The sequence below is a fragment of the Ctenopharyngodon idella genome, chromosome 6 (assembly GCF_019924925.1).
Source record: "Ctenopharyngodon idella isolate HZGC_01 chromosome 6, HZGC01, whole genome shotgun sequence".
Taxonomy (NCBI): Eukaryota; Metazoa; Chordata; class Actinopteri; order Cypriniformes; family Xenocyprididae; genus Ctenopharyngodon; species Ctenopharyngodon idella.
The window spans coordinates 12263341-12289533 of NC_067225.1; the positions used below are offsets into that span (position 1 = coordinate 12263341).

Sequence of the window (26193 nt, forward strand, 5' to 3'; positions counted from 1 at the left end):
GATTTTTGCTGGAGCTCCTATATGAACAGTTTCTAAAATGGTGGCATATATTACATGACTGTGTTTTATTTGTTTTAAAATAAAAAAATTATTTTCCTAGAGAATCCCTGCAGCTCTGTGCTGCAGTGACTCCTGAACAACAGATTGAGTCGTTTTAAAGCAATTTTGCAAACCAAGTGTATTTTCTGACATTTGTCATTGCAAACATTAACAAACATCACACTGAATTTCCACTGATAACAGCACTGTGATTGGCTGCTTTCAGGTTACACAGGAAAATCCCAAAGACATTCCAGATGTGCCTGACCAGCTCATGATCAAACATCATCTGATCTGCTTAAACCAACTAAATACTGCGTTTACATGGACCCCAATAATCCAACTGTAATCAAACTAGTAGTCCAGTCTGAATAAAAAAGACATGTAACCTCGTCAGTCGGAATGAATTGGCCAGATTTTTTTAAAATTTCATTCAGATTGTAAGGGGTCTTTAAACCTTTTATAATCCGTTCAATAGGACATGAAAACACTTGATACGTTTGAAAACTGAAACTGGAAAGTTCTGTGCATGTGCAATGACATTTAAATGGCGTCATGACGTATATAAGGAAAAAAATTATCACAGTATTTTTGTCTCATTTTCCAGTAGACCTACAAATATCTTCCCATTTAGCTAACACCGCCATTAAGTTCTCCAAACATTCAAAACATCCAGTTTTTAAATTTTTTTTATTTTTTTTTTTTATTATTTTGGTTATGTGAACATTAAGGGAACATTCTATTTTATCATTCTACAAACATTATGGGAATGCAACCTTTGAATGTTTTCTGAACATTCTGAAACAAGTAGTAACATTTAAAAAATGTTAGATGAATGTCCAACTGAACCTTCACAGAAAAAAAACATTCCATGAACGATGTATAAATAATGTATTTGTGCTAAAGTTTTGTGAACATTATTATAAACTCTTAACCACACTGATTTATCATGTTGCATAGAGGAGCCAGAAACATTAAATCTTTTTATTTCTCTTTTAGATTTTCTAAAGAATTGTTTAGTGTTTTATTATCATCTACTACTCATGCTGTTGATATTAGCTGCAGAATTAAATATTTCAACTGATCATTTATTATTTTAATTTATTATTTCATATACATAGAAAAAGATGTGGCAAATCATTTAAGCCTATAAATAGCTTTAGATAAAAGCATCTGCTTCTGCTAAATGAAAGTCTTGAGGGGATTCCCAAAGCTCATGACACCTCAAGACTTCAGATTTCACAAACTGTCAATAAAAGACTAATATATGATGAGGGGATTTCCAAAGATGATGACCTCAAGAATTCAGATTGTTTATAAAAGGCTGAAATGTGAAAATTGCAGCAGATGCTGATTGTTAGGAACAGCATCTCAGGTGTTAGATGCCTTGCTGTTAGCACCTCCTACAGACAACGTTTGTAAATGATTTGCTCTTGAATTTGTTTTGTCTTGTTTTTTATATATTAGAACTTTGTATGCAAACTGGTTAACCTGTCGTTAATAAAACTATATTTAATTGAAACTAAGAAGCTCGCCTGCCAAAAGTCTTTGATTTCTTGAAAACTTGAGCTGAACAGACCATGGAGACGTCTTCTGTGACCCATTTATTGTAAGTATGAAAATTCAGATGCTTATGATTTAGGACAGATTTGACTTACTTTACCTAACCTATACGCACCATAAAACAATGGGCAGATATGATAGTTCTCTGATTTTTGTGACGGACAGTGAATCTGTAATCAGAACAGTTCAGAATCCAGGATCTCTTCGTCTTTTCCTTTATATGTAACTGATATTCATTCACTGACTCCATTCAGCCTCCCAGTAACAGCGTCCAGTCAGACTCTCTCTACACAGAACCTGATGACACACATCAAATCTCTCCGGATGATCAGGATATGGCTGATCCTCAAACACATGTGTTTCTGTTCTCCTCAGACAGAATGAGATGAGTGTCTGCTGTGTTTGGATCCGGTGTGAGATCAAACCCATCTGAAGACAAGAAGAGAGAACAAAACAACATTAACCACAGATATGTGTGTGTGAACATACCTGTGTCATATTCCATGATTTACACTATTAAAACACACATTTTCTAAATGAGGATATTAATTATAATAAACAAATTATAAATGTTCAATTATTAATATATAAAGACATACCATTGATTCCTGTGGTTCACAGATAAAGCCAATTAAGCAATATCACATGAGCAAGTGTGAAAAAACAGCGATGATCACAACGGTTAAAGACACCTGTCTAATGCTTGTTTATAAGAAATAGTAAAGACAGATGAAAGCTGTGTGTGAAAGATCCCAAATGTGTGTTAGCTTGTCAAAATGATCCCCTTGATGGTGAAGACACTGAAACTGCAGAAGATCCAATGTCAAAACATATGGTTTTAAACACTATGAAGGAACTCAATCAAAAATGGCATTTAAAACCTGTACAGTAGATCACATGTGGCCACTCAAAGAGGAAATGACAAACCTGTCAGTCCAAACACAACACGGTTATATTCTTACCAAACCAGCACCAAAGAAGCAATCAATTGATTTTTAGCCAAATAAAACCTACCCTTTCTTAAAGGGACAGTTTACACAAAAAAGAAAATTCTGGCATAATTTACTCACTCTCATGTCATTCTAATCCTGCTTCTGGAGAGCTACCATCCTGCAGATTTCAGCTCCAACCCCAATCAAACACACCTGAACCAGCTAATCAAGGTGTTCAGGGTTGCTTGATAATTACAGACAGGTGTGTTGGAGCAGCGTTGGAACCAAAATCTGCAGGACGGTAGCTCTCCAGGACCTGTTCTAGTACAAATGCACAGTGCTCACATTTATTTGTGCATTAAAAATTACATATCAGCTTGTGTCTCAAATTGTGATATCACAGCAGAATATTTTAGTCCAGAGACATGCTCTTACATGTGATGCCTGTGTAACAAATACATACATGCATGCACAGTTTTGACGCAGCTTTAATCACATCTTTGGTTATTTCATGACTTAATTGACAACAGAACTACAACGTTGCATGCTTATAGATTCTTTTGCACGTTATTTATAGTGAAATAATACAGTGTGCCGTATTTGCACATGATATTGAAGAGTGCGTGCCGTGAGTACAGTATAACAGCTGACACAACATGAAAATTTGTTTTTCTGTTTTATTGACAACATCTAATCTGATCATAGATACTAAATCCAAATAACACGTTTCTCTCAACATCTGACAGAAGTGTCAACAGCATTCACACACGTCTTTCAAAAAAAAGTGGCATCAGCAAAACAGAGAATTACATTTGCTGTTGTTTATTTGACTACACACAATGTGACCCAGTCAAAACGGTCTTGCAAACCAACAGATGATGTAGGCTACATCAGCTGTTTGCAGTTCACTGTTGTTCTGCTGAAGCTCATTCGGCACCTGTACCTTTTCCACACTCATTTAACTTGCGCCTGTCGCTAAGGTAAAGTTGGAGCGCATGTCTGTAAAGTCTCCCGTTTTTTGTGGTCTTAAAGAGATGGGGGTCTTAAAGAGATGCAATTCTTGTCAAGAAAAATAGAGACAGAAACAGCAGTTGTGAGCAGGGTGGCCAAAGCTCCACCCCTGACTACAGACCCTTTTGAATGACATTTCTCTCCACTGTACACTCGTAGATGGTAAAACTGAAATACAAATACAAACATTCACAGGATGAAATTAATCTTATTTCTCAACATACTCAAGTTTGTTCAGTGAGCAGTTTGGATCATTCAGTAGATCAGAGAACATCTTGACTCCTGATTCTCCCAGGAGATTGCAGGTCAGTTCCAGCTCTCTCAGGTGTGAGGGGTTTGAACGCAGAGCTGAAGCCAGATAAATACAGCCTTCATTTGCCACCTTACAACCAGATAATCTACAAACACACACAGAAAAAAATGAAAATATCTGAGACATTAGAACTCATAACAAAAGCTTACATCTTTTGAATTAATTTCAAAAGATTTAATTTCCAAATTTAATATAAACTGATCAGAGTTGAATATTTTTCATTTCATAAACTATAAGCTCTGCTGAAATGAGAATATGGTTCTGATCACCAGTTGATCTATACAGCCATCTACCAGATACTGAGAATTATAAGCAAATAGATTTGCATCTCCTGCAAATCTATTTAAGTTTGTGTTTTAGTTTCTGAGTAAATGAAGTGCTGTTGACACTCGACACATTGTTTTCCGCACAATAGTCTTCTTTTCTTTTAGACAGAGTTACTCTTATACATACATTTACAAAATTCATGTATTATATAATCTACTAAACTTTAAATATACAGTCATAATATACAATGACATGCTGCTGCTGTACAATATACTGTACATGAATTCCCCGTAACAGATCTATACAGGTGGAGCTGGGGAAGATAGAGGGTTTCTGAAGCATGCTGCCATGCTAAGGCAAATGCTAACTAGGTATTTGAAGGTTAAGCATGCACACTCATTGATTTGCTACTGATAGGGCAGGTGGAGCTGGGGAAGATAGAGGGTTTCTGAAGCATGCTGCCCTGCTAATGCAAATGCTAACCAGGTATTTGAAGGTTAAGCATGCACCCTCATTGATTTGCTACTGATCACACTGACAATGTGATTGCAAGCAAGTTGAGTTAAGGACCTATTACACTGCATTCACATGGGGCGTCGGCATCAATGCTTGCCGGAAGGTATGTCTGAAGCTTGGTGCTGACGCGACCATCATAGTGACAGGCAATCACATTACTTCTCTGGTTGTTCAAAAGAAGTAAATTCGGATTCGGAAATCAGCTTAGATCACGAAATCCAAACTTCAGTTTGTGCTGTTCAAAACAGTTTAGTAAGACTGTGATGGCTATGATCCAAAAAAAAAAAAAAATCAGGATTATCCTGATCCCATCTGAAGGGAGAATTTCAAGAACAAAAATGTAAGTGTTCCATTGAGTAGACTGGCAAAAGAGCTCACTGCAGTATCGCTGAAATAGTTACATTTTTTATATAACTTAAAAGTTAGGTTCTGATCTTTTATTCTCTCTTACTGTTATATTTTTCAATGATTCATCAACATTACAAAGTGAAACTATTTCAGATGTTTTTCATTGCATGTTTTTCATTTTAATTGGGGGCCTTATTGTTTAAAGGAAATTGAAAATGGAAGGGGATGTCACCACAAGATCTACTAGGATTTGACTATTGAATAAATGAATCTCAAACCTCAGTATCTCCAGCTGACAGTTTGGACTCATCAGTCCATCAGAGAGCAGCTTCACTCCTGAATCCCATATGTTATTGTAACTCATGTCCAGCTCTATTAGACGGGAGTTTGATGATTGTAGAACTGATGCCACAATTTCACAGCACTGACCAGTGAGAGAACACCACTCCAATCTGAACAGAATAATAATAATAAAAAAAAAAATAATAATTACACATTCATTCTTTATTTATTGACAAAATTGGGATGTACTTTGTATAATTTTTTAAAGACACTTGTTTTTTTAAAAGTAAAGGTGAATTCTGATTGCCAGCAGAGTTATCTCTACAGCCATTTACCAGATAAAGTAGTAATGATGAAAACTTATAAATATTAACATCAAAACACAATCTCAAACCTTTTACAACAAGTTTCAGTTGCTTGTAACATCAGGAGAAAAGATGAAGATATTATAAAGGTCTCTTTCCTGCTCATGTCCTATATCCCACCCAAAGCGCAGAGTGCTTTTTTTTCTATTTAACAAACATTTGTTTAATATTTCCACACAAAGATGTATCATATAGTATTTAACTTTATTATTTAGGTTACCATTATTTACTCATTTATTGCATAGTTTTACAGGCTGTAGTGTGTTGTTTCACTGACGGAAGTGCTAAAATAAACACATGGCTGTTACAAAATGGATGTTTGAGCTTTGTTTATTTATTTTTGTTTATATTTTAAAATGTATTCAATTGAGGTGTATATACACACAAACAAAAAAACTCCAAATGTTTATATGTATTATTTACTTATGATTACATTACAAATAATAAACTCATTTAATTTGATATTTTTTAAAATAGTTAAATAAAATAGTTCCAACAATTGGTACCGAGAACAGTACAATTTTAATGGTATTGGTACAGGCTACTGGAATTTTGGTACCATGACAACCCTAATACACACATCATGCATAATCATGCAACACATCTGAAAGAATATACTAAAGCAATATGCCTAAAGTTGTGGTTTACAGTTTTACTGTTCTAAAATCACTGTAAACCATGGCTTTATGGGGCTTATTACTTTTGAAAAGTTCAGATCATCTGGGCCCAGTTGTTCAAAAAGTTTAATCTGGATCAGAATTATCCAGATTTGGAAATCCCATGTTTTTCTATCCAGGATCAGGTAATTCATTTTACTTTTGTGCCAGTTTTTCCAAGCCAAATAGGACTGGATCACCCTGATCCAAATACACAATTTTTCAGATTACCAAATCTGGATTAGCAGTGCTCCAAATGGGGTTACACTAATAATAGGCAGCTAGCTAAAGAACAACAGGTGGAAGAGTCAGTGTGGGTCACTTTAAGTTTTAATTTGAAGAGAAAGTAAACAACAAACAAATAAACAACCCCTTCCATTTTCAATTTACTTTAAACTATCAGACCCCTATTTAAATTGAAAAACATGCAATGAAAAAAAAAAAAAAAAAAAAAATTTGCAATAGTTTCACTTTGTAATGTTGTTGAATTATTGAAAAATACAACAGTAAGAGAGAATAACAGATCAGAACATGACTTTTAATTTAGACAAAAATGTAACAATGTAAAACTGGAATAAAAATGCCAGTGATTCTATGGATACTGCAGTGAGCTCTTTTGACAGTCTTCTCGCCAGAACACGTACAGCAGCGGAGCAGTGCACTCACAATAGCAACTTATGATGAGCTTCAGTCAGAGACAAGTCAACGGTATGAAGAAGAACGATTCAGTGTAATTGGCGTTTGTTGCTGCTTTATAAAGGCAGAGCATCAAATGCTATTCAAGCACATGAACGCTGTCACAAAGGCTGTTTTCTGGTTGCTTGTTCATTTTTTCAAGCTGATCTCCAGAGCACTTTGAGAACCACTGCTTTAAACTAATCAGGAGCAAAATAAAAATATAAATGTGTGTATATATTATATAACTCAAACGTTGTATTCTTTGACCAGTTTTACATTTTTATTAAATTTTTGTTCCTAAAATCCACCCTTCTGCTGGGATCAGGATAATCCTGATTTTTTCAATAAAAGCTATAACAGTCTTACTAAAATGTCTTCCAGTCACCAAAATTTCTAGTTTTAGTGTTGGTGCCAAGTTTTGTCGTTTGAGCAATGTGCTGATTTTCTGAAGTTAAAATTAGGATATAAAATATAAAAGTGACAGAGCAAAGTGTGAAGCAGTAAGCAAGGGTGTCTAAACAGTAGCTAAATAGCTTTTTATAACAACCCTCTGCCATCCTGACACCTCATTATCAGCTGGGTCTTATTCCCAGCCGGGGATACGGGGGTGAATACTCTGGGTTTGGGCTCAATTTCCCCTCGGACAGCACCAAATAGACTTATTTTACTCTTTTACCACAAGGCTATCAGCGCAGATGATGGGACATTATTTTCAACCTGACTTGCATATTGTCTGTACATAAATGAACCTTTATGTTATGTCATTGCAGATTTAAATCAAAATATTTCTTGCATTTATAACAGGAGAAGGCTCAGCACCCAAGGCTCTATCACCTATTACCTCTATGGTGTACAGTGTCTTTGGGCGGATTGCCAGCAATAGCCATTTATGGATTGTTTGTGATTTGGTCTTAGTCACTCAGGAGTCCTCTTGACTACCCCTAACTTTTCACAGATTTAGGAGTAAGTTTTTGGACTAAAATGATTTGTGAAATACAATTGGAGCAAAAACGTAGGAGTCCTAAAATTAGGACTGACACGCCTATTATTTTTAAGAGTTTCTCCTAAATCGGCAAGTTAGAAGCTTCTTTTAGCCTTACGATGTTTTGTGAATACATTGCGAACCGCGTCACATGCTGCGGGTATAAGGAAGTGTGTAGTACTCACCTATTCAAGCTTTCGCTTCGGAGCCAAGCGCTTCATTTGAGATTCAACTCTGCTTTTATCTAGAGTGGTTTACAAGAACCGGAAGAGTTCCAGTGTTGGTGTGACGGCGCATCAGCGGTGGTCGCCTGTTTGAGAGAGTTTTGCACACTGTGCAGCTTTCTAAAAGAGCATAGTGCACAGAGCAAGAAGATCGCAAGTGGCTTTTAAAAGATGCCTCTCCGTCTCTGCATTTCTGGAGTGGGCATTCCTGTATTCATTTGACGGCCATGATCGCTGTCTCACATACCTGGGCAGAAGCATGCTGGGATGGCGTTTGTGGGTGGTTCATGTTCTCATGAAAATTATCACATTGGCATGCTGGTCGCGACTCACCTTTCCCGTAAAGGCTTGAGTCCCCTTTGATGTTGTCCAGCTGCTGCTTGCATGTAAAAACACAGCTGCAGGTCTGCTCAACACCTGGGAAGACCGAGGATTCAGTGAGAGCGCTTCTGCCAAGTAAACCACCGCGGACCTCTCACTCCTCCAAAAGTGCCAAATTCTGCTTAAAAGTTTTTCCTCACTCGCTACCCTCGATGGTGGGGCGGTAAGGGGGGTTCATGGGGATTCCACAGGTGGACTTTAAGGTATAGACATCCAATAAATCAGCTTGTCTTGCTAAAAATTTGCTTCTACCACATATTTTAGTTAAGACATTTCTAGCCATAAAATCGCCTGTTAATTAATTATCAATAAGACAACTCAAATAATTTAATACATTCTTTGATTCTATTACAATATCCCTGATCTTAACCAAATAAAAAGCATTCTTGCTTAACTCTCTGGAGTCGGGAAACGCGCCGGCGCGTTTTGCAGGATTTTTTTCGCATGGCAGCAAAACAGACTTAAAATAGTTCTCAGAAAATTAACTGTAACTTAGTGAATACTAATCACAAAAAAATTAGACTTATGTCTAAAGAAACTTTGGAATGTCAGGTTTTAAATTGTGTAAGTCAAATCGAAAACAAATATTCTCTGTTTATGTAATCTGTATGAAAACAGAGCCATGTCAGATGCCCGTGATTCAGCTCATTATCCGCTAATTCAGCTCATTACCCACGGAACTAGCACTATTCAGACGCAAATTCTGAGGCAATACATGTATACATCGTCGCAATCGTGTATTTATTGTCTTCAAAAGTGTTTATCTGCATGTTATAGCCATGGTTAGCGATCTCTGGAAGCCTCTGTTAGTTCCTGGAATGTCACATGGCCTGTTCTTCTTTAGAGTAATTTATAGACTAAAGGTGCACAGAGCACCCTCCGGCTGCAAGTATGAATTGAAAACACAGTATCCAGTGCTCATAGTGATGACAATAAATATTGAATAAATATTACTCCTCTGTATAGAAAATTGACATAAATGTATGAGAATCCATCAATATTTCTCCAAATGTGCATGCTTTTAAGCTAAAGGCCCATATAAAATGCCATAGAGGTAACATGACTGTTCAGACGCTTTGCATCACAGAAATACATTATATTTTAAAGTATATAATAGAATACCATTATTTTAAATTGTAATAATATTTCAAAGGATTGGTGTTTTTTCTGTATGTTTGATACACAGCATGATGAGCTTGAGACATGATCACAGAGGGTTTTTTCACATAGCCTACCTGACTGAAAGAGCTCATTATTATGCAGGTCATTAGCTCGTTATGTGGATCTTTTGTCTTCTCAGGTCACAGCATTATTCATGAAGATTCACGCCTGCACGCATATTGTGTTTCTTGACAAAAAGTGTCTTAGAAAATTTAAATCTCTCTATTGTTTTATATGAACGAGTAGGCAGGATAATTTTTACATCATTTTAAAGCAAAAATTCTATTCTGCAACCTCCAATACCCAGAAGTCTTGTGAACACAGATTTAATATTTTTTTCTTTGGTCTTATTTCAGTGACTTAAGTTTTTTGCTTTTTCAATAACCACGCATAAACGTTATTCCTTCAGAAATACAAACATGTACGTACATGTTGTTTACATATTATGGTAGCCAAGTTCGTGCTGAATACAGTGTAATGACACTTTTGCCATTAATATGTTTATGAACAACTGAAAAAAGCACAAATGTCAGGGCATGTCAAAACTTCTCCAGGGCCCCAAAACAGCCTCAGACTCCAGAGGGTTAAGCTCCCTCTAGAAGCAAAAAGAATGGCTTCAGTTTTACCTAAGTTTAAAGTTAGTTTATTATCAAAAAAACCAATTGGTCAACTCCTGTCACTGTACAGCCATTTTTTTCTGTTTTGTGCTCGGATTGTTGTTCCCTCCCCTTTTGTTATTGGTTGCTGTGTTTTTCCCCTTTGTTATTGGTTCCTTCCTGTTTTCCCGCTCTCCGCTGTCTCTCTGTTTTTAGGTGCTGTGATTGGTCGGGTAATGTGTCCATCATGACGAATCATCTCGTGAAACATCCAGTTATTAACTGGTTCAAGATAAAAGACACTGTGGAGAACAGAAGAGGAGGAAGCTTGGAGTGTTTGCTGGCTGTGCCAGATTGTTTTGCTGCTGTTTAGTGGTGGTTCGCTTGCTTGCTTTTTGTGTTTGACACAGAGAACGTCTTATCTGACCTAAACTTCACCAGCCCGAATATAAAGAAAAGGGAAGTATGTCACATGACTTTCATTTTACAAACACGAAGAGAATTACCTCTGTTAGACACATTAGGGAAGGAGCGTGTGCAACCTCATGTAAGTTTTGTTTTCATTAGTTAGTGAAGCTTTAGTTATGGCGTTTTTAATGCCGAAGATTTCTTTATTTTCTGGTTTTGTTTTCAGTTAGTTTAGAGGGCGGGGAATTAGTGAATGTTTTGGTTTTGTTATTTTCGTTTGTTTAGCACCACTCATTTTCTTTTTCTCTGTAGCTTTTCAATTTATTATTATTTTTCTTTTCTTTATATATAGTTGTAAATAAGGATTTTTGTTGGTGTTTTCATTTGTGTAAATTTATATTCTTTTTGTAAATAAAGCGAACCACATGTCGATTGTCCTTGTGTCATTCTCCCATAGTACTCCCCAGAGACCAAAATTATAGGGTTGTGTTTAAATTTTATTATGTACGTCTTCCTCATACCTCTATGCCACCAGGGGATGTAACAGTCCCCTTTATTTTGATAAGACACTAAAATTGCGGCATCATCAGCATAAAGATAAAGCTCCTCCGAACATGCTATTTTTAGATCATGTATATATAATAGAAAAAATAGGGGACCTAACAAACTCCCTTGAGGAACTCCACAAGTTATTGCTAATGAGCTAGACATACTTAATATCAACTCTCTACCGCCTATCTTCAAGATAGGACCGTACCCTCCTAATAGTTTTCTCATCAAAACATATTGCCTTTAATTTATACAATAAAATAGAGTGATCTAAAGCAGGGGTGTCAAACTCAGTTCCTGGAGGGCTGCAGCCCTGCAGAGTTTAGTTCCAACCCTGCTCCAAACACACACACCTGTAGTTTTAAAATAGTCCTGAAGGACTTGATTAGCTGAATCAGGTGCATTTAATTAGGGTTGAAGCTAAACTCTGCAGGGCTGTGGCCCTCCAGGAACTGAGTTTGACACATGTAATCTAAAGCATAAAATGCCTTTTGAAGGTCCAAAAAGACCACCCACAAAATTTACCAGTCAACAACCTTCCTTATTCTATCCGTCATATGTAATATACATGTCTCAGTGGAATATAAAGGTCTAAAACCTGACTGAAGATCATACAACATATTTTTTTTCTACTAATATGTGTTTCAATTTGATCATAGATAATTTTTTCCATTATATTACACAATACGCATAAGACAGAAACCGGCCTATAATTTACCATATCTAACTTACAACCCTTTTTATAGATTTTTTTTTTATAGACCACACTGCATTTTCGTTATACATAGCAGGTTGCCCTGGAAGTTGATTATATCATTTACAGCCCCAAATCAGAAAAAGTTGGGACAGTATGGAAAACACAAATAAAAAAAGAAAGTAGTGATTTCTAAATTTACTTTGACTTGTATTTCATTGCAGACAATACAACAGCACATTATTTAATGTGTTCCTCATGATTTTTATTGTTTTTTTTTTTGTTTGTTTGTTTGTTTTGTTTTTTCAAAAAAACAAAATTCCTATTTTGGTTCTTGCAACAAATTTCAAAAAAAGTTGGAACAGTAAAGCATTTACCACTTGTTGCCATTCCTTTTCACAACACTTAAAAGACGTTTAGGGACTGAAGACACCAAGTGATGAAGTGTTTCAGGTATAATTTTGTCCCATTCTTGCTGCAAACAAGTCTTAAGGTGGGCAACAGCATGGGGTCTTCGTTGTCGCATTTTGCGCTTCAAAATGCGCCACACATTCTCTATTGGAGACAGGTCGGGACTGCAGGCAGGCCAGTCAAGTACCTGTATCCTCTTCCTCCACAGCCAGGACTTTGTAATGTGTGCAGAATGTGGTTTTGCATTATCTTGTTGAAATATGCATGGACGTCCCTGGAAAAGATGTCTTCTTGAAGGCAGCATATTGTGCTCCAAAATCTCTATGTACTTTTCAGCATTAATGGTACTATCACAGAAGTGCAAGTTACCTTTGCCAAGGGCACTGACACAACCCCATACCATGACAGATCCTGGCTTTTGGACTTGTTGCTGGTAACAGTCTGGATGATCCTTTTCTTCTTTGGTCCGAAGCACACGGCGTCCATTTCTCCCCAAAAATACCTGAAATACTGATTCATCTGACCACAGTACACGTTTCCACTGTGTGATGGTCCATCCCAGATGCCTCCGAGCCCAGAGAAGTCGACGGCGCTTCTAGACACTGTTAACATAGGGCTTCCTTTTGGCACAGTACAGTTTTAACTGGCATTTGTGGATGTAACTACGTATTGTCTTACTTGACAAAGGTTTGCCAAAGTAGTCCTGAGCCCATGTGGTGATATGGCTTATAGATGAATGACGATTCTTGATGCAGTGCCGCCTGAGGGATCAGAGATCACGGTTGTTCAGCTTAGGCTTGCGCCCTTGTCCTTTACGCACTGAAATTCCTCCACATTCCTTGAATCTTTTAATTATGTTATGCACTGTTGAAGGTGAAATAAGCAAATGTCTTCCTATCTTTCTTTGAGGAACATTGTTTTTAAACATTTCAATAATTTTCTCACGTATTTGTTGGCAAACTGGCGATCTTCGGCCCATCTTTGCTCCTAAAGAACTAGACCTTTCTTGGATGCTGCTTATGTACCAAATCATAATTACAATCACCTGTTGACATCACCTGTTTCAAATCACATCATTATTTAAACAATTTACCTGATTATTAGCCCTAAATTGCTCCTGTCCCAACATTTTTTGGAATGTGTTGCAGGTCTGAATGACAGGAAAGGATGTATATTTACAAATGAAATTAAGCTGACCAGACAAAACATGAAATATTTTGTGTTCACATTGTCTGCAATGAAATACAAGTCAAAGTAAATTTAGAAATCACTACTTTCTTTTTTTATTTGTGTTTTGGGACATACTGTCCCAACTTTTTCTGATTTGGGGTTGTAATTTTGATGGACATGTTACGTCCCGTCGCCACAATTACTGTGTCCATTGCTGAGAGGCTGGGCACTGGCTCAGCTCCTCAGCAAAAACTTGAATGTGTGAGTATGGCATGCTTCCTAATACCCACATCACTGGGCGCGGTTCGCAATGCAAATCTCACTCGCCAATGTCCATTCCCCTTCAGGGAACAGGGGTTACAATAGGTAACCTAGATGTTTACATGTCACCACTAGATCTACTAGCAGACGCTTCATGGATTTGAATGAATCTCAAACCTCATTATCTCCAGCTGACAGTTTGAGCTCTTCAGTCCATCAGAAAGCAGCTTCACTCCTGAATCCTGCAAGTCATTGCTCTATCAGGCGGGAGTTTGATGATTGTAGAACTGATGCCACAATTTCACAGCACTGACCATTGAGAGAACAGCCTGCCAAACTGGAACAGAATAATAAAAAACATTAATAACACAAGAGAATTAACTTTTAGTTTCATTTTGTTATTATTAGTGCTTAGTCAATGCTTTACTGTAAAATTATTTAGTACATTATCTATTGTTTTTTGTTTTAGTTTCAAATTTAAAGTCCCTTTTAATTAAAAAGTTAAAATTAGAAATAATTTCATATTTAAATATTGACTAACAAAACAGTATTGTAGCATTCATATGCAATTGTAAATGTCATGTAAATATATTAATGTCACTTCTGATGTCGCTTCTGTGTCACCTCTGAACTGCAAAGATGGATTTTGTTGATAATGATTTCATTTGGTTGGTAACAACCCTATACTGTGTAAATTAATGTAATTAAATGTAATTGAATGTTAAAATCTGACATAAATGTGATGTATACATCCGATCATTTTAGAAAACAAAATGCACTTATAAAGGTAAAATAATGTTCCTGGAAATCCATTTAAAGTAGCAAATATATTGCCCCTTAATTAAAAAAAAAAAAAAAAAAAAAAAAAAAGTAACTTCTGTCACTGCTGTGAACTGACCACCGCATAAAATATGAATAAAATGAATGTCTTCATGAGTCCCACAACAAGCCTGAACCAGCCATGGTACCAGCACAAAAACACACTCAGCAAAATATCACCCAATTATCATCAACAAAACTTTGAATATATTGAGATTTGTTTTTTTGTCAGTACAGTATTAAGTTTTATTTCTTCAGGTCTTACATTTTACTTTAAAAGATCTGAAGCAACCCTCCATGCAGCTCTATTACAGACCCTTTTGAATGACATTTCACATCACTGTACACTTGTAGATGTTAAGACTAAAATACAAACATTCACAGGATGAAATTAATCTTACTCCTCAACATACTCAAGTTTGTTCAGTGTGCAGTTTGGATGCTTCAATAGATCTGAGAGCATCTTGACTCCTGTTTCTGCCAGGCGATTCCAGCTCAGATCCAGCTCTCTCAGGTGTGAGGGGTTTGAACACAGAGCTAAAGCCAGATCCCAACAGGCTTCTTTTGTCACCTTACAGCCAGATAATCTACAAACACACACAGAAACAATGAAGATATCTGTGAAATTAGAGCCCACAACAAAAGCTTGTTAAATCTTTTGAATAATTACACATCCATTTAATATAAATTGATCAGAGTTGAATATCTCTCATTTCATAAACTATAAGTTCTGCTGAAAGGGGAATATTGTCTGATCACTAATTGATCTATACAGCCATCTACCGATATTGAGGATCATAAACAAATACATTTGGATCTCCAGAAGGAAATAGTCATGTAAGTAAGTTTGGGTTTTAGATTCTGAGTAAATGAAGTGCTGTTGACACTTGACATTGTTTTCTATGCAACAATATTCTTTTTTTTTTTTTTTTTTTTAGACAGTTACTCTTATACATACACAAAATGTATGCATTATATAATCTATTAAACATTAAGTATTTAAAGAATTTACATTGCTTCAATATACTGAATAAATGAATCTCAAACCTCAATATCTCCAGATGACAGTTGGGCTTTTCAGTCCATTAGATAGCAGCATCACTCCTGAATCCTCCAGGTCATTGTAACTCATGTCCAGCTCTATCAGACGGGAGTTTGATGATTGTAGAACTGATGCCACAATTTCACAGCTCTGACCAGTGATTTTACAGCGTGCCAATCTGAACAGAATAATAAAAAATAATAATTACATATTGATTCTTTATGTATTGATTTATTTATTGCACCTTGAATCATTTTTAAAAGATACTTGTTCTTTTGAAAGTAAAAGGTAAATTCAGATTTTCAGCAAAGTTATCTGTACAGCCATTTACTAGATAAAGTAGTAATGATGAAAACACAATCTCATTAAACAGTAAAAACATACTTCAACTTAAATGTAAAAAAACATGAAACTGTAATCTCTATTCTTTGGATTTCAAGCTCTTGTTTTCCAGTGAGGGAATGAATCTTGTTACACACACATCATGCAAAATCATGCAACAAATCTGAAAGAATATACCAAAGCAATAAACTCCAAAAAGTCATAAAACACTTTAGCTGTTCTAAAATCTCTGTTAACCATGGCTTCACTGGGCTTATTACATTTGAATAGTTCAAATCATCTGGGCTCAGTTGTTCAAAAAGTTAAATATGGATCAGAATTATCTAGATTTGGAAAGCTCATGTTTTGCTATCTAGGATCAGGCAATTCATCTTACTTTTGTACTGTTTTTTTTTTTTTAAAGCAAAATAGGACTGGATCACCCTGTTCCAGATACACACTTTTTCACATTACCAAATCTGGACTAGCAGTGCTCCAAATGGGGTCACATTCACAATGTAGGCTGCTAACTAAAGATCAACAGGTGGAAGAGTCAGTGTGGGTCACTTTAAGTGTTTTATTTGAAGAGAAAGAAAAAAAACAAACAAACAAACGAACATCCCCTTCCATTTTCAATTTCCTTTAAATCAAACCCCTACTTAAATTGAAAAACATGCAAGAAAAAAAAAAAAAAAAAAAAACACCTGCAACAGATTCACTTTGTAATGTCCTTGAATAATTGAAAAATATAACCATAAGAAAGAATACTAGATCACAACATAACTTTTAATTTAGATAAAAATGTGACTATTTCAGTGATCCTTTGGATACTGCAGTGAGCTCTTTTGACAGTATTCTCGCTGGAACATGTACAGCAGCGGAGCAGCGTGTTCGCAATAGCAGCTTGTCATGCCATCTGTTGAAGAGGTGCTATGGGAGGAACTTCTATCCCAGGCTTGTTCAGATGGAGACAAGTCAACAGTCTGAAGAAGAACTATTCAGTGTAATTGGCGTTCATTGCCGCTTTATAAACTTGAACGCCATGGCAATGGCTGTTTTCTGTTTATTATTTGTTTTTGTTTTTCCTGTTGATCTCCCACACACTTTGAGAACCACTGCTTTAACAATTAAAATAATCAAAAGCAAAAAAATTATAAATGTGTATATAAAACATGATACAAATTTTGTGCTCTTTGACCAGTTTTACATTTTTATTACGTTTTTGTTCCTGAAACCCTCCCTTCTGATAGGATCATGATAATCCTGATTTTTTGGATAAAAGCTATCCCAGTCTTACTGAAATGTTTTGAACAACACAAGCTGAAGATTAGATTTTGGGATTGAAGGTGATTTCAGAATCCTTTTCTTCTTTTAAACAACCCGTTTTCAAGACTTGATACAGTCCTGCAGCTGAAATCTGATCAGATTACTTTTGAACAACTGGACCCAGGTTATTAGGTTAAACTCCATGAACTGAACTGAAATGAACATGTCATGAGAAAGAGACACAAAATTTGCACCGCAGTGAGTCTCCAGATCCAGAGATGAGAACCACTGTTTTTAGGAAAATTTACACCTTTTAACATTACTGAGCCAATTATAATCAGGGACCGGAACAAACTGTTTCATAATAAACATTGTGCAACACATAAATAATTTGGGTCCTGTCTTCTGATTGGTCAATTTAGTATTCCAGATTCCAGTGGTGATCTAGTAACAGCTGTTATGTGAAACAGTTGTTCAGCTGCTACTGTGTTTATCATTGCACAACATCATAGAGATCAGCTATTAACCTTAATTTACATGTCACAGTAGATCTACTAGCAGATGCTTTATGGATTTGACAATTGAATTAATGAATTTCAAACCGTAGTATCTTCAGCTGACAGTTTCCGCTCTTCAGTCCATCAGAGAGCATCTTCACTCCTGAATCCAGCAGATTATTGCCTCTCATGTCCAGCTCTATCAGACGAGAGTTTGATGATTGTAGAACTGATGCCACAATTTCACAGCACTCACAAGTGAGTGAACAGCGTCTCAAACTGAGCAGAATAATAAAAAAACTGAATAATTACATGTCCATTAACAGTGCTGTAAGGTAACAAACTACAAATACTTTGTTTCTTAACCATACTCTCCACTCTAACCATTCTAACCAGTGATAAACACAAATAGAGGTGTTCGACCCATTTAAATTCAACGCTCCTATGATATTGGGCATCTTAAAGGCAGTTTTTAACACTAAAAATACTGTAGAAGTGACCAATTTCATTATTTTTCTACAAAATTATTTGGTCATATCTTAAATATTTTTATTTTTATTTTTAATGAACTTTAATTGAATTAAAAAAGAAATTCAATAAGGAAATGCAGTTAAGGCCCTAATGAAGTATCAATATCTCTCAATCTGTCAGAATTAAACATAGCCTTATATAAATTAAGTTAACTTTTCTTTTTTTAGTAGTACTGTACTCAAAACCAATGCTTTACTGTAAAATAATTAGTATATTATCTATTGTTAGTGATTATTTTAAATTAAAAATAAATAAATAAATAAATAAATAAATAAATCACAGGAATGCATCAGTTGGATAGATGAGATTTTTCCAGGCAGGGCCAATCCAGACAATTATGCTGTTATCAGATGTACAAAAAAGCAGCTATATCTTTTTTCCAACACACTCAGTTTGGTTTTAATAGTCAAGTCAGGTAAACTTTATTTATTATAACACTTTACAGATTGCTTTAAAGCAGTTTTACAGTAATAAACAGGAAAAACATGCGAGCATTGAAAAGTTTTTCAAGTTCAGAAATCAGTAATTTTAAGTATAATTGCAACTTAAATTTCATTTATAAAGCATCTCTACAGTTCATCTCTGGCTTTTCAATTGAATTTGCTGTATTTACATTTACTTTGTGGTTTTTATATTTTGTATTGTATTGTAAAACCAGATAATTTGTACTTTTACTTAAAGGCACAATATGTAATTGTCGTTGCTAGAGTTCGCTTATTCAAAACAAAGGCGTAGCTTGATGACACCCTACAATGAGCGATCATAGGAGTTGAAGACTTTCTTCACCTACACAGCCCGATGAAAAGCAATCCAAAGGGACCCAGGCAGAAATCATGTTCATAGGTGAGCGAATGTACAATTAAAGTTTTATTAATGTTGGTTTGAAGCAGGGCGGGGCCAAGAGCCATTGCTGTTTATTGTGCTTACATGCCGCAGTCGGCCGCTGCCACTCCATTTGTTTTGTTTATGTTTTTTTTGTGTGTGTGTGTGTGTGTGTGTGTGTGTGAGAGAGAGAGAGAGAGAGAGAGAGTGTGAGTGAGTGCATGTGAATAAAGAACAATGCACAGTGCTACACAGTTACTTTGACTGTGTTTACGTGAATTGTCACCAAGGCAGGAATTTTTACGTATTTCTGTGCAGTGTTAGGGAAAGTTACTTTTAAAAGAAGTTATGCATTACAATTTTTTCGTTACTCCCTAAAAAAGTAACTAATTGCATTACTTAGTTACCTTTTATGTAAAGTAATTTTTGAGTTTTGAAAGTTTTGAATTAATTTTTGCTTATTGGTATGTTTGAATTGGATCATTAAAGGTCAGCAGCAAAGACATTGTTAATATAGTGAGATTAAACACATAAAGTATATTTGTGTAATTAAACATGTTTAATTATTGCAGGTGTGCAAAATATTCTGAGTTTGAATTTTACTGTTTTTATTCTTTTTGAGAAATACTGAATATTTTTGTTCAGGTGAGATGAGTAAAATGCTCACATTTAGTCTAGAACTACAATAACCATCATGTTTATACACAAATCCTTTGCATTTACTCCTGGTTTCTCTTAACAAGAGAGGTGTCAGTCAATACATGGGAAAACAAAGTAACTTGCATTACTTATTTGAAAAAGTAAATCAGATATTTTTTTATAAATTTAAAAGTAATGTGTTACTTTACTAGTTACTTGAAAAAAGTAATCTGACTACATAACTCGCATTACTTGTAATGTGTTACCCCAACACTGTTTCTGTGTGTATTTGAATTTGGATTTACACAATTTGTTGTTACAATATACTACTGTCAGATTACCTAATAACAAAGATATGGCACTTTAATTTGTTTATTTTAAAAACATACAGAAGCATTTAACACGGCATCTCTCATGCTTGGACATTATTGGGAGAAAACATCCCTATTGCAATACATGCTTGATTTACTTCATCATCATCATCTTGATACAGTGATGGAGGACCACATTTAGTATACACCTTATTAATAAAATATACTATGTACAGGCAAATAGATGAACCCAGAATATGAACACAACCTGCAAAGTTTTATGTAAATTGTTTTCCCATAGGAAATCATTATAAAGAAAAACAATTAACAATATAACGCATTGTATTAAAATTCTGGGTTCATCTGCTTGCTTGTATATATTATGCATCAAAAATACAGTGTATAGGGAATTTGATATATTAAAATCTGCCATTGTTAAAATCTGTATCACGTTAAGCATTTTCATATTAATTGTTTTAGAATGTCCCACTGATTTTAGTGACTGAAATACTGAGGTGTGTGTTACATAAGGATTCAATGAATCTCAAACCTCAGTATCTTCAGCTGACAGTTTGGGCTCTTCAGTCCATCAGAGAGCAACTTCACTCCTGAATCATGCAGGTAATTCTGACTCATGTCCAGCTCTATCAGGGGTGAGTTTGGTATCTGCAGGGCAAAAGCCACGGTTTCACAGCAGGTGTCATAGAGATCACATGACGAGAGTCTGTAAAAACAGGATATTTGTGCATGGCATTTATTGTGTGTTTACCTTGTAGGATCCATGTTTATAGTAACAGTTATAGGTTATGTCATGTTCTCTGTGAACATTCAAGCTTTCTGAAAGAAAAAATATAAATGTCATGTATTCTAGAACTGATGTGACAGTCAATTGAAAGTAACTTTCAAATGTATGTCTATAAAATCACTGTTTAATAAATCAATTATAATAAATACAGATTTTACTCTCCAAAATAAGTGAAACATGATACTTCACACTGCATCTTAAGCTAAAATGGAATTTCAGAGTAAAAAAAAAACGTTGATTAAACAGCTGTCAACAAGTTACTTACTTTGCTTTTCTGCAGCATCTCACAGCCGGCAGGAGCCTCATGTAGCTTCCTGATTCAGTATTGTACCTCCTCAGGTCAAACTCATCCAGCACCTCCTCTGACATCAGCAGTACATAAGCCAACAATGAGCACATGGAAGATGAAAGGCTTCTTTCTGAAGATGATCTGATGAATCTTTGGAGTTCTGCATATAATGAATTGTCATTGAGCTCCAGTAAGCAGTAGAACAGGTTGACTGAAGCTTCAGGTGAGATGAGCTTATAGCTTTGTAATTTTTCTTTAATATGTTTGGTTATTTCTGTGACACTGTCTTTGCTGTCTTCAGTGTGTGTGAACAGGCATCTGAGCAGGTTTTGATTTGAATCCAGTGAAATGCCCAGCAGAAAACGTAAAAATAGGTCTAAATGTCCTTTCTGACTTTCCATTGCTTTCTCAACAGCCTTCTTTATTAAGTCATGTAAAGCAATATTTTTGTCTGGCTTGTCTATGTGGTCAGGCCTGACCTCATTTTGTCTTTTTGCACTGAAAAACTGCAACTCCTCCATGTTCTTGTCCAGGTAGCAGAGGAACACATGCACTGCAGCAAGGAACTCTTGAACACTCAGATGCACGAAGCAGAAGACCTTCATCTCATGAAGTCCAGCTTCTTGCTGAAAGATCTCAGTGAGCATTCCTGTGGACTCAAAGTCTTCACTCACATCAATACCACATCCTTTCAGATCTTCCTCATAGAATACTATGTTTTCTTTCTTCAGCTGTTCAAAAGCTAATTTAGCTAACTTCAAAATCAGTGTTTTATTGGAATCTAAGAGCTTGGTATATTCTCTTTCTGTTTTTCTGTCACACTTCTGGCTTTTCATGTTCATCTGTATCAGCAGAAAGTGGATGTACATTTCAGTGAGTGTTGTGTTAATGTTCTCTGCATTGTTCCCAATGGGAATGTCCTGAAGAACAGTGGCTGTGATCCAACAGAACACTGGAATGTAACACATGATGTAGAGACTGCGAGATTTCTTAATGTGTGAGATCATTCTGGAGGCCTGAGTCTCATCTTTGATTCTCTTTCTGAAATACTCCTCCTTCTGCTGGTCAGTGAATCCTTGCACCTCTGTGAACAACCCTACATACTCAGGAGGGATCTGATTGGCTGCTGCTGGTCGTGAGGTCACCCAGACGTGAGCTGATGGAAGCAGAGTCCCATTCACCAGACTTGTAAACAGTTCATCTACAGATGATCGCTCCTCAACACTCGTCACCATTCCACTGTCAAAATCCAAGGGCAGTCGAGACTCATCCAATCCATCAAAGATAAACGCAAGCTTACAACTATATATCTTGCATATCTTTGCTGTTTCCAAGTCCTCCAATTCAGGATTAAATCTCTTTAGAAACTCATGCAGACTCACCTCTCTGTGTTTAATGCAGTTAATCTTTCGGAATGGAAGCAGGAAAACACAGTCTATAGCCTGATTGGCTTTTCCTTCTGCCCAATCCAGAATGAACTTATGCACTGAGACAGTTTTTCCAATACCAGCGATGCCTTTGGTCAGCACAATCTTTTTCTTATTTTTGTTCAGACTAAATACATCATTGCATTTGATTGGCCTATCCTGTGATTTACGGGGTTTAATGGTGTTATCAATCTTCAGAATCTCATGTTGTTGATTGACTTTTTTAAGATCCCCCTCCATAATGAAGAGTTCTGTGAAAACATCCTTGAGATGTGCTTCATTTTCCTTTTTACACTCAAAAATGTGTTCTACTTTCTCCTTCATGTTTATTTTGTGAGTTTTCAAAAATTTCTGCAGCCATAAATCATCTGATATGAAAAATATAAATAAACAGGAAAAGGTGTGAACAAAACAACACTAGAAATTAAACAAAGATTTTTTCACATTAGCATGATTATCATTAAAACCAATTAGAGCAGACATATGGTATTTAAATTGTACTGAGATCAACAAACATGCTAAAATAATTTCTGATCCCACTGTAAGGACGTGTAAGATTAATTCACCTTGTTTTCTTGTGTGTTTCTCGGCTGCTTCTAATGCTTTTTGCACTGTGAAGAGAAAAAAATAATGAAACTGTATGTTCAAAGTATCCTGAAAAAGGCTCTGCACCGTGTTTCCACACTTCATTAAGCAGCACAACTATTAAACTATTAACTAAATCAGCATATTAGAATGATTTCTGAAGGATCACTGAATTTCTGAAAGTGACACTGAAGACTGAATAATGATGCTGACAAAGATATTCAAATAGAAACCAGCTGTTTTAAATCATAATATTTCACAATATTTTAACTACTTTTGATAACATACATGCAGGCTTGGTGAACATAAGAATCTTCAAAAAATCTGAATATACATTTCTATGAATCTATACTGCCTCTTGTTCTCTATTCTTTACTTTATTACCATCAGTGTACTTGTTCTGTAACTCTTCAGCCAGCTGGTTCTGGTTCATCTTCCTCAGGATGTTCAGTGTGATCTTCACAGCTTCTTCTGCTCCAAAACTATCCATCATTATATCCACTATATCAATGACAGCAGCATCCTCCAGTTTACCAGCTCCAATGGGTCCATCTTGTTTTAAGCGACTCCTAAATTTCTTTAGATTGTCTCGTTCCAGGTCTTCTAGAATATCTTGAAGCAGCTCTAAAACAGTTGCAGTCATTGTTCATCAACTGTTGGATCAAAGAAAAAGGATAAAGTCATTAAAAAGTTGCACTTTTATAGCAGAGATCTATGCAGTTGGAGTGTACAGCTGGAAATATGTCAACCCCTTTCCATGCTGTGTGTGGAAAGTTTAATTTTAATTGGATCAGATTCCTGTAAACAACAAAATATTGTAACACCTAACTTTCTGCATAAAGAAGTTTTGAGGGACCACACAGACTGCTACATTTCAATGAGCCACGTGTATTCAGTGCATATTGTGAGCCACACATCAACATCAACATCTACCAGACTATACCAGCACAACGTTCTTGGAAAGTCCATCAGTTCATAGACACAACAATAAATAGCTTCTGACCACAGAGAGATCAGTCTTCAAAGTAGAATCTGTGAGACAAACAGTCCTTCAAGTGAAGTGATAAAGAATCCGTATCAGCAAACAATTCATCGTTTGTAGACCATAGCTTAAGAGATGATTAGTAGATGGTTGTTGGATGAACAAAGACAATTAGTCCCATTGGTCTAGGTCCTATTTGAAATTGTGCTGATCATCTCTCACACAAGAAACCCTCTGCATATAAACAAACAAACAATAAAACAAACGTGTGTCTGACGCTAAGCCCCAACAAAATCATATTTACAAACCCTACAAACATACAGAGATAGATCCTTGCTTACATTTGAGAATAGGAACAAGTTGTTCCTCAAATCAGGGCACCAACAAAGGACAGCAAACAGAAGTGACGAAGACATCCTATGTGCTTAGCACACTACTTCCCGCCCAATGCTTCTTCTCTATCCCTTTTTAGGCAGACAGCCAACTCAAACTACAGATTGCCCCCTACTGATAGGGTTAACTATAACATACAAAAGCTACTGGGATCTAATGTGACAGTAAAACTGTTACAAGATGGCTCCAGAGGTTCCCACTTCACAACAGGAGTACCCATTTATCTGCAATGATAAAAAGGACATAAAAAGGACAGGACTCTAAAAAACTCACAACTCCAAAAGTTCCACAAAACAAGAAAAAGTTGGGCTAGGAGATAAGCCTGCAAAGACAATTGCCAGGTACCATTTGTGGAAGGGAAGAATGATGACATTAACATGTCATCGATCACAGACTGATCCCATCATCATTTGCCCATTGTTCACCCCAGTCCCTTAGTCCTGCAATCCAAGGTGTGAACGACCACTGACTCCATCACTTACCAAATAGGTCTTGCCATGTGGCTTGAAGTCACAAAGCATGGATTTTCTACACAAAATGGACACACAATGGAAAAAATTGACAAAATTGTCTCCATTTCTACAAACCCGACTCCAAAAAAGTTGGGACACTGTACAAATTGTGAGTAAAAAAGGAATGCAATAATTTACAAATCTCATAAACTTATATTTTATTCACAATAGAATATAGATAACATATCAAATGTTGAAAGTGAGACATTTTGAAATGTCATGCCAAATATTGGCTCATTTTGGATTTCATAAGAGCTACACATTCCAAAAAAGTTGGGACAGGTAGCAATAAGAGGCCGGAAAAGTTAAATGTACATACAAGGAACAGCTGGAGGACCAATTTGCAACTTATTAGGTCAATTGGCAACATGATTGGGTATAAAAAAGAGCCTCTCAGTGTGGCAGTGTCTCTCAGAAGTCAAGATGGGCAGAGGATCACCAATTCCCCCAATGCTGCGGTGAAAAATAGTGAAGCAATATCAGAAAGGAGTTTCTCAGGGAAAAAAAGAGTTTGAAGTTAGAAGCCAAAAAAGAAGCCATATCTAAACATGATTCAGAAGCGCACGCGTTTTCTCTGGGCCAAGGCTCATTTAAAATGGACTGTGGCAAAGTGGAAAACTGTTCTGTGGTCAGACGAATCAAAATTTGAAGTTCTTTTTGGAAAACTGGGATGCCATGTCATTCGGATTAAAGAGGACAAGGACAACCCAAGTTGTTATCAGCGCTCAGTTCAGAAGCCTGCATCTCTGATGGTATGGGGTTGCATGAGTGCGTGTGGCATGGGCAGCTTACACATCTGGAAAGGCACCATCAATGCTGAAAGGTATATCCAAGTCCTAGAACAACATATGCTCCCATCCAGACGTCGTCTCTTTCAGGGAAGACCTTGCATTTTCCAACATGACAATGCCAGACTACATACTGCATCAATTACAACATCATGGCTGCGTAGAAGAAGGATCCGGGTACTGAAATGGCCAGCCTGCAGTCCAGATCTTTCACCCATAGAAAACATTTGGCGCATCATAAAGAGGAAGATGCGACAAAGAAGACCTAAGACAGTTGAGCAACTAGAAGCCTGTATTAGACAAGAATGGGACAACATTCCTATTCCTAAACTTGAGCAACTTGTCTCCTCAGTCCCC

The 26193-nt window shown here is 36.2% G+C and overlaps 3 protein-coding genes across 6 annotated transcripts in view; 1 reads left to right on the top strand and 2 right to left on the bottom strand.

Annotated features, from left to right (window-relative positions):
• LOC127513855 (retinal cone rhodopsin-sensitive cGMP 3',5'-cyclic phosphodiesterase subunit gamma) overlaps nucleotides 1–26193 on the top strand; it is a 35098-nt gene that overhangs the window by 1888 nt on the left and 7017 nt on the right. The window lies entirely within an intron of this gene.
• On the bottom strand, nucleotides 182–15209 carry LOC127513854 (ribonuclease inhibitor-like). Of its 2 annotated transcripts, XM_051895951.1 has the most exons (5): nucleotides 15040–15209; nucleotides 13985–14144; nucleotides 5268–5441; nucleotides 3770–3943; nucleotides 182–2031 (listed from the first exon to the last, which is right to left on the bottom strand). In XM_051895951.1, the coding sequence occupies exons 2-5, from the start codon at nucleotides 13987–13989 to the stop codon at nucleotides 2022–2024; spliced, it is 363 nt and encodes a 120-aa protein (XP_051751911.1). In that variant the 5' UTR covers nucleotides 13990–14144; nucleotides 15040–15209; the 3' UTR covers nucleotides 182–2021. The 2 variants fall into 2 exon arrangements, with proteins under 2 accessions (XP_051751911.1, XP_051751910.1); XM_051895950.1 differs by having other exon boundaries at nucleotides 182–3943.
• On the bottom strand, nucleotides 15246–24587 carry LOC127513822 (NACHT, LRR and PYD domains-containing protein 12-like). 3 transcript variants are annotated; one of them, XM_051895889.1, is made up of 7 exons: nucleotides 24485–24587; nucleotides 23546–23814; nucleotides 23143–23187; nucleotides 21126–22944; nucleotides 20606–20779; nucleotides 17858–18031; nucleotides 15246–15846 (listed from the first exon to the last, which is right to left on the bottom strand). In XM_051895889.1, the coding sequence occupies exons 2-7, from the start codon at nucleotides 23802–23804 to the stop codon at nucleotides 15675–15677; spliced, it is 2643 nt and encodes an 880-aa protein (XP_051751849.1). In that variant the 5' UTR covers nucleotides 23805–23814; nucleotides 24485–24587; the 3' UTR covers nucleotides 15246–15674. The 3 variants fall into 3 exon arrangements, 2 of the variants coding, with proteins under 2 accessions (XP_051751849.1, XP_051751850.1); XR_007930508.1 differs by having other exon boundaries at nucleotides 15682–15846; nucleotides 17858–17951; XM_051895890.1 differs by lacking the exons at nucleotides 15246–15846; nucleotides 17858–18031 and adding an exon at nucleotides 20825–20892 and having other exon boundaries at nucleotides 20583–20721.